Genomic DNA, 9,653 nt, shown 5'->3' with positions numbered 1-9,653 from the left:
ATCTCTAGTTTATATCATGGGTAAGTTGAAAAAACTGAGGATATGTAATCTGAAGAAAAGAAGACTTGGGGAAACATGATAGTTGTGATCAAGTATGCGAAGGTCTGTTATGGAGGAAAGGGATTATTATTAGCCATGTTCTGCTGGGCCCTAGAGTAGAATCAAGCGCAATAGGTAGAATTTGAAAAGGGGGTCAATTTAGATTTGATGCCAGGAAAAATTTTCTAATACTTTGAACCCTCCCAAAGTGGAATAACCTGCCTTAAGAAGTCATAGGTTGCCTCTCCTTAGGGATCTCCAAGCAGAAGCTGGACAACCATTTACTGAACAAATTAAAGTGGGGATTATTTTGTGTATGGGTCAGACTAGATGACTGCTGGAAATCCTGTGATTGCTTCAGTAATATTTCAGGCATGGTCACAGATATTTTATTTGTTTATGTGTTCCATATTACACTGATTTGTCCAAGTCTCAACTTCCCAGTCAAATTAAGGATATCATCCACACTCATGTTAGGGAATTCATAACTTTTGCTATATGAAATTTTATGTCAAAGTAATAAAGCTTTTTTATAACCTCTATAAGTTTAAAAAATCAGTAATTAAAAATGTAAATAATTTAAGATTTTGTCAAGTGTATTTATTTTTTAAACCACCAAACCTATGCACAGTTTTAATGTAATCAAAGAAAATTATACAGTATTTTAAAAAAAAAGATTTAATCATGAGTTATCCAGACCTAATCCTAGTTCGTGAATCACTAAGATTGCTTTAATTAAACAGTTTAAGTAGCTATTTTGTTGTTGTTGTTACAATAATTATCTTCCTAATCTATGCTAGCAAAATCATCCTCAAATATCCATGACTAATGTGTTATACTAGAAATAGTTCCTACCTCCCAATGACTTTAGAAGTAAATTCTTTAGTTAATTTTACTAAATAGAATAGTTTGAAGTTGTTATTCTATGATGTAGCTACAAAATGAATTTGAAGACTATCAAAATAATTTACTGCTTTGAAATGAGTATTTTCTAAAAGCAAACTTAAACCAATTTTTGAGTTATAACACACTTTTAAAGAACAAAAATTATTAAATCAAGTTCAGTTGACTAATAACACCTATGGTAATGTTTCTGACTGAAATCAAGTCAAATTTACTCATTTATCTCTTAACAATAATATTCAGTCCTAATTGGGAGGGGGCCAGTTATGATGAAAGTTAAGTTCTTAGGCTCTTCTCATGGTACAATTTTGAATACAAACAAAATTCTTTTGGATATGGACATTTTTTCTTCTACAACAGTAATTAGGGGCATATTTTCTCAAAGCCAACAAAAGGCAATAGCTTCTTGCTTTCTCTATTGTTAAAAGATTTCAATCACAAGTGAAATATGAAAGGAATATACCAAATGCCTGAAGCATCTAGCACTCATGCATATACTTTAAAAAATATTTTTCAAAAAAGCAGATTAAGACATTATATAATAAAACTTTATTAACAGGAAGATATTATTAGCATTTAATTTTAAAAGCTTAGGACTAGCTAAGCATTTCTTAAAAACTCAGACTAATAAGCAAAATCATTTGTAGTACAGAAATTAAGCTATATTCACACAAAAGACTTCATATTCCATTGAACATATAAATCTAACAACTATGGGGGGAGAGGGAGATGGAAATAAAATGTTAAAAATGTTACAATGAGTCAATAAAACTTATCTTCTACTAAATATATTGCATATTGGACTGATGATACTAGCATACTAAGCTTAGGGAAAAAAACTCGTGAATTCGGACAAAGTAAGATTATTAAGAAACACCATGCAGATTTTTTTTAATGTTAATGTTAGAACACAAAAGATTTTTGAGGGGTGTAGGGAAAACATCACTGTTTATAGACTGAATCTTCCTTTCAAACTAAACAGGTAAAATATGTAAAATATTAGATCCTCTCCCCAGATATTTCATACATGTGACTTAGTATGAACATATATACACAGAATTATTCTGTCTATCAGTACAGTTGTCATGGAAATGAATGATCAGTTTTTAAAAAATAATCTTCAAATTTAAATCTACAAAACTTCCTTTACAGAATTACCAATGCCCAGTACCCACATGCAGTATCTAAATGATGAGACACATATGTCTGCATATACTGACAGACACAGGCACACTATAATGGCCTAATCATTGTTGCCAAATCAATAATTCTTTCAAGGCACTAAACAATGATGTGGGTGGGGTTTTCTAAAAATTTAACACACATATAGGGATTTTCTTAAACTGTTAAAAAAGCCCTGAGTCAGAACTTTAAATGACTGCAGTTATAACTTTAAAAGGAAATGACAAGTGGGGAGGGAAGAAAACATTTTGGTTTTAAAGGAAATTAATTCAAGCAGCCTACAAAATGGAAGAGAATGGTATGTATAGTTGGCAATTTTATCATTATAAATTTAAAGATCAATTTTAACCCTTTGTTATGAATATATGCACCAAACTTAGGTGATAAAACCCCAAAGCAAGTGTCTTAGGGGTGGTTTGGTTTTATTTGTATTTTTAAAAAAACAAACACTAACAACCCCCCCACCCCTCCACCAACTCCGTATTTCCACTTTTCTTTCACTCTAAAGACTAGAATAGTGGCAAAATGTAACACTTTGACAGAAAGGAGGTAGAAAGTTTCAAAGTCTTAAACTATGAAACATTAACTGATCAACATTAATTGTCCATGTTTCTACCATTCAACAGCAATTACGAAAGAGAAAATTCAAACAATCTAAACATTTTTCTCCTATAGAAAAGCAAACAGATCTAACCAGTTTTAAAAAGCTTCCTCAAACATAACTAGCCACAAAATACCATTCTTAATACTGCTATAATTTTGCTTGAGTAAAATTCCATCTCTACATGATTATCAAATGTTATCAGAGAGTATTACTATTAAAACATATGGGTAAAATCAAATTAGGTTCTTCTGTTTTAACAAAAATAAATTCACAAATAGATTTTAAAGTCTATTTACACTGTTACTATCAAGTCATCTATTTGTGAAAATGTTATAATCCCACTCAGCTCAAATTCAGAGCTAACAAAATTTTGTTTGTAATTTTTTTCTAGCTAAAAAATGAGGGGGAAAACTATGCTTCAATGAATAGGCATTTTTAAACTCCCCCCAAAATGACTGTATCAAAATGAGTAATTATTAGTGAAGGGAAGGAACCTTTGGCACATTCTTTTCAGTCTGATGGAGTGCCAACAAATATTTTTTGAGGACCATGTCTACCAATATTTTAAGTCTTTTGATTAAATCATTAAGAAATGCACACAAGCAAGTTACTACTGAATTTGTTTCCTGATTTATATATACATAGAAGAAAAAAAATTTAACTTCTCTAGAATTGTTTTCCACATGAGCAATTATTGTTAAATATTTGAGTTATTTATGGGAGGGGTTAAATGATTTCCCTTTTGGACCAAATCCAAAGCCATGTTAAACTTGCAATTTAGAAAGCAATTGACCAATGTGGTGAAATATGAGAAAAACTGATTACCTGAAATGGCTTTTTGGGTATTAAATATTTCTCACAGGCTGCTGTGGTGAGACCTCAATAATCCCTCTTCTCCTCTATGTTCTGACACCAATCTTCCCTCTCTCTGCCCCAGCCCTGCTCCTCTACTTTTTCACCATTTCCTCTTTTCTGAAATCCTACCACTTCTTTATTACTTACTATTTTTACTATTCTAAGTTTAAGTGAAGACCCTATGAGAACAAGGAAGCAACACCTGACTGAACAAGGCAAGAGTAATTTGGCAGCATTCACAGTCTAAATGGCACAAGTATATTGTATGCACATATGACAGAATTAACTTCTTAGGCTACCTAGATAGTGTGCTTTGATATAGATATAATGAGTTGTACAAAAGTAACATAGATTTAAATATGTTAAAAATGGTTTTGCAAACCAAATCAGTCATTTAAGAAAAATTTAGGAAAGTTAAGACTTAAACAAAACTTCCACAATTTGTCAGTTTGTAGTGTTTTAACTTTAGCATTATCTTAATTCAGTTTTTAAAGCTATATTTACCTATTATGCCAATGAAACTAATTTACTGGTTAGAACTAGTATTATCCTGACAGAATTTAATTTGTGCTAAGGGTTTTCATTTTGGGCATTTAAATTTTTACAACATATGTATATGGTACACAGCAATAGAAACAAGTGCAATAAAATGATTGTGTTTAAAGAATAGCACCTTCAGTAAGTTTTCATTTTAAACTTACTAATATTATTTCAAGAATTGGCAGTGTTAAAACAGAAAACTCCAGTATTATAATATAGAGAGTAAAAAGAGACAAATAAGATATGTTCTCTGACATCCAAGTAAAAGGGATGTTTTCTCCAAATGTTCTATTTTCCCCAGCACTATGCATACCATAGGTGTTTTATGGTGGTTAAACCATATTGTACTTCTTTTTCTTTTCAAAGCTAATTTTAAAATCTACTTCTAAGATGTTGAATACAGAATGCCAAATCAAATTACAGCAGTGATTATATAATTACCAGCAGAATTTGACAGTATTAAAATTGTAACACAACATTCAGATAATCCTGACATACCAGAAATGAATATGTGATCTAACCCTGAACTTTGAAAGTTTGGTACTTGACAGGTCTTATAGAATAAGGTTAGGGTATTTAATAATTTGTTATATGGTAATTAAAAAGGACTAACCAATGAAATTAAAATAGCTACATATATTTGGCTAAATATATGTAAGGATAATTTGGGTAATATATGTAAAAATATGACAATGTACTTACGTCTTCTACATCTCCCTCAAAAAAAAAAAGAAAACCCAATACACACCAAAACAACAACAGATAGGTATTAATGCACTGGAAAGAACACCAAATGAGATTGCTAAGAAATTGGATACATGAATGAAGATCATGCCTACAGAATTTCAAAGGCCTCCAGTGCAGGAAACTGCATTGACCATCTTCCCTAGCTCAAATTAGGGTGGGGAAAAAAAGATCAGCTCAAAATAAAAAATTAGTTCAGTAGCTGTTTCATAACTAATTAGTATTTGGAAATTCAGAATTCAAACCGAACTCATCAAAAAGGTTGGTTACCTAACTCAGTGCAATGTGATATTGAATACATACTACTGGATTATACTGAAGAAATTAAGGAAACGGCACAATTGTGACCATGATTCTTCTGAAAGACATTAAGGCAAAACAACATCTATGTGGCCCAACATCTTTTCTAAAACTAGACTCCTCTAGAGATCTAACCAACTATTTAAGAATTCAACATATAACTGAAAACAATAAGAAATCCTTAGTAAGAACAGGATAAAAAGAGATGGTTAACAGGATAAGAAATAACTTATCAGGAACTACTGCTGGGAGATAAGAAACAGAGGTCAAAGTTTCAAATAGCTGGAGAACACATGTTAATTTCTGCTGCTCATCATCTTCTCACAAAATTATTAAAAACAAAAGAACTTTCAACTGATCAAAACAAAAGGATTATTAAATAACTTCAGAAATGTAATAACTGACAAATTCACAAATCCATAAATAACTACAAAAAATTATGAACTTTGGGACAGAAGTTTAGAATACTGTATTTTAAAACCATAAACAAAATTGTTGAGAACAGTCTGAAAGGGCAAAAAGTCCCCTTTAAAGTGAATCTCAGAACTAGGAGTTAGGGAACAAAGAAAAGGTTTTGCTAAATAAAATTACTATTTTCAGAACTAAAATTATTACCACAATCCTCAGGTTAGCCAAAAAAAGTCCACTTAATCAGTCAACATAATACTTTAACTATCTGGAAACAGTATTTGGTAGAGCAGGAGTTTCTTAACTTTCATTGATCCCTTGGACAGTCTGATGAAGCCTTTCTCAGAATAATGTTTTTAGATATATAAAATACACAGGATTTTCAAAGGAATCAATTATATTTAAATAAAGATGTAATTTTTTTTCATCAAAGTTCACAGATCTGAAACCTATCAAGAGATACCAAACAGATGCCAACAGATGCCAAAGGGCATCCATGGGACCCAGATTAAGAGACCCTGAACTTCTAATTAGGTGTAGCAGGAAAATTTTGAAGAAGGAAGTGTTGTTAATAGAAAGAAAATGTAAAAAAAAAAAAATTTACTGGAGATGTGTTTTATGCATATATGTATGGTACATAAATGTATATATACACATATACATATAAAAAATAAAGAGCTTAGGGGTGGCTAGGTGGCACAGTAAATAGAGCATCAGCCCTGGAGTCAGGAGGACCTGAGTTCAAATTCGGCCTCAGATACGTAACACTTACTAGCCATGTGACCTTGGGCAAGTTACTTAACCCCAACTGCCCTGCATTCCCCCCTCCAAAAAAAAAAGAGCTTAGGTACTAGTCAACATATTGTAACTCTACACTACTGACAATGCATACTTATACAGCAATGAAAGGTCTAAAAACACTCTACTTCAATCCTTTTTTCTTTTTGCTATGCCAGCATGCTTCTGCTCATTTAAAGACTATGAAATCTTTAGATTTTCTACAGTCAATGATAGTGTCAAAGCAAATAATATCACCAATGAATATTATTTCTATCCTTATACTGACTACCAGAGCCAACTCTTCCCCCAAAAATGAAAAATTCATTTTTCTTTTGTTCTCAAACATTTTCTGAAGGGCACTAGAAGCAATGGTTGAAGTAATTATTTATAAATACAAAGATACCCCCAATAACTTGTAGTGATAACTTTATCATGTCATTTAAGACCTATAAAGACACAATGAATTAGCAACACTGTCAAAAGTAATGGAACTGATCCTGCAAAAAGAAAGAGAAAACTGCTGCCTTCTAGAAGGTTCATTATTCTAAGTGCGCTGGAAAAGTTAATTTACTAAGAAGAGACTCAGTGGCCTGTGAAAGGTGCAATTACTCTTCTTAATGGTCAGATCAAGACCAGTATTGGCAATTATGTAACTGTAACTGGAGTGTTGAGGTGAATATGCCATGTATTCACACGATTTTTTGTAAGGCTTAATGATAACAGTGTACTAGGTCATAGAAGAAGGGCAGTGTCTTTTAAAATTTCCAGAAGCTATACATACATATAAATAATTCTATTTTGCAGTGTTATAGGGTAATGATCCTTAATATTATTTTCTTCAATTCCCCATTGTGTTGCCCATTCTTACTTTTTTTCCCCAGTAAGAATATCAATTACTTTCAGGTTAACTAATAACAAGAGTCAAGTTTTTCTTTTACAACCTAAGAAACTGTTCATATGAAGTTGTAATTGTTCTCTCATTATTCCATACTTTAGTTTGTTTCCTAAAAAAAAAAAAAAACCTAGGGCGGCTAGGTGGCTCAGTGAATAGAGCCCTGGAGTCAGGAGGACCCGAGTTCAAATTTGACATCAGACACTCAACACAAAAACTAGCCCTGTGACCCTGGGCAAGTCACTTAACCTCAATTGCCCTCCAAAAAAAAAAAATTGGAAAAAAATCATTGGAAATTAAAGTGAAATTTGAGACCTTTCTGGTTTTAGAGTACAGGTCATATGTAGAGTTGGAATGGACCTCCCACATTTTACAAATAAATTAACTAAATTCCAGTGAGGTTAAAGGATTTCCTCAGCATCACCCAGGCAGTATGTGGCAGAGCCTGATTCAGACTTGTGATTCTGAAGTTCAGAAGTCTTTCTACCTTCAAAAAACATTTCTCAAACTTGTTTACATTATGTAAAGCTCTGGCTACAATTATGATTGTATACCGGGTGTCCCAAAAGTCTCAGAGCAGTCGGAAGTTTTTGTTGGTGTTGCTCGTTTACCTTTTCAAGCCTCAGACTGCACTAAGACTCGTGAACGAACACGAATGAGGTAATGGTTTGACTGGCCTACTTCACTTGGTGCCATAAGGCACTCTAAAGAGGTGTGAATTTTTCAGTATCCGTGTTAGGCTTCATGAAAAATGTGACATAATGTGAAGGATGAGAGAAAACACAAAAAAGTATATCATCTAAGGGCTGATGAAACTGAATAGTAAAAGAAAATTTAATGTAGTAAAGAATGATGAATTAAATGTATTTTTAAATCTGCCCTATTACAAACCATACTCTACAAGACTGGAGTAAAAAACTTTTTAAAATTAACTGTGGCTTACATGGATTTGATCCAAATTTTAAAATGACTATCCAAATACTGTTTTGTGGTTTGTTTGGTTTTAGCACATTAAGTCAAAGTATTATAATGTTTTACAAGGCTATAGTATTATACAGTATTCCACTAGAACTGCTTTATCAAATGCATTTAAATTTCATTTAGCTAACCAAACACACTACTATTTTTCATTTAATACAAAAGGATTCTTCGTTCAATGGCTTTGCGGCAAATAGGGCATTCACTCATTCTATCTCCACAAAGCTGACATGTTCCATGGCCACAGAGAAATATCATATTCTTCAGACGATCCAAACACACAGGACACATTGTCTGTAAAAGAATGTGTAAGAGAAATAGTAATTACTAAGGAAACATTAAATGCAACTTCTCACAACTGTGATATCATCAGCTTTCCCATATTACTTTTCTTGAGAATTTATTGTAGCCCTTTCTAAATATGACAAGCAATTTAATTACAGATGTTCTTTTCTTTTTCTTCCCCATACGTGGAAAATACTTACTGGTATTCTACAATTTTGATTTTTGGAACAAAGTATCCACATGCTTTTAACATAAAGGTAAAAACAAGCTGCCAAGATGAGCAATGTTACAAAGAAGGTAAAAAAAGGCTCAATACGGCTGTTTCCTTGATCTTGTCATCACCCATAAAATGCACCACCTTCAAGAATTCTGAAATCCCCTTACCCAACCATAATCTATTACCTCTCCAGCTGACTTCCTTTACCCAACCCTACTCTCCCATCTACATTGTGGTCTCCAATCTTTTGACTCCTCAGATTCTTTCCCAGGCCATCTCCTTTGCACTAACTACTCTCTCCTCTTTCCTCCATCTTGACCTGTTGGTGAACTAATTCAACTCAACAACAGCCTCATCTCTTGATTTCTTAGGCCCCTTATTTCACCAGTCACACTCTGCCAAGTCTCAGCCTTGGATGAGTCCCACTGTCTGCCACTTTTGCTCCTACAACATGCTGTGAAATGAAGGTAAAGAAAAGCAATGCAAACATTCTGACTGGGTCCACTATAAACTTAGATTTTACAACTTCAACTGGGCCTTCATTAGGGCTAGGTGATTTACTACTAGTCTTATCAACTCATGATAACACTCTGGGGCGGCTAGGTGGCACAGTGAGTAAAAGCACCTGGCCCCAGAGTCAGGAGGACCTGAGTTCGGTTCCGGCCTCAGACACTTAACACCCACACAAAAAAACTAGCCGTGTAACCTTGGGCAAGTTACTTAACCCCAAATGCCCTCCAAAAAGCAAAAAAAAAAGGGCAATAACACTCTTCATGGTGGCTCTTCTAAACATTTTCATACCTCCTCACATCTCCTGTGGCTCCTTCTCCCCCCAACTGCTCAGCTGAGAACCCAACTTCATATTTTACAGTTAAAATTGAGGACATTCGACATGATTTCGCTCTTCTTCTCCTATCACTCAGAAG

At 33.3% G+C, this 9,653-nt stretch overlaps 1 protein-coding gene across 2 annotated transcripts in view; it reads right to left on the bottom strand.

Annotated features, from left to right (window-relative positions):
* Positions 1-614: 614 nt before the first annotated feature.
* MIB1 (MIB E3 ubiquitin protein ligase 1) overlaps positions 615-9,653 on the bottom strand; it is a 173,627-nt gene continuing 164,588 nt past the window's right edge. For both annotated transcript variants that reach the window (XM_069099761.1, XM_069099760.1), the window contains exon 21: positions 615-8,519. In XM_069099761.1, coding sequence (XP_068955862.1) covers positions 8,379-8,519 — 141 coding nt within the window. In that variant the 3' untranslated portion in view covers positions 615-8,378. The remainder of the gene's footprint in view (positions 8,520-9,653) is intronic.

Source organism: Petaurus breviceps, unplaced genomic scaffold (assembly GCF_028583685.1).
Source record: "Petaurus breviceps papuanus isolate PSGF00001 unplaced genomic scaffold, PetGlider_PUasm1.0 38, whole genome shotgun sequence".
NCBI lineage: Eukaryota > Metazoa > Chordata > Mammalia > Diprotodontia > Petauridae > Petaurus > Petaurus breviceps.
Note: the sequence above shows the minus strand (reverse complement) of the source record. Positions and strands in the feature narration are given on the sequence as shown.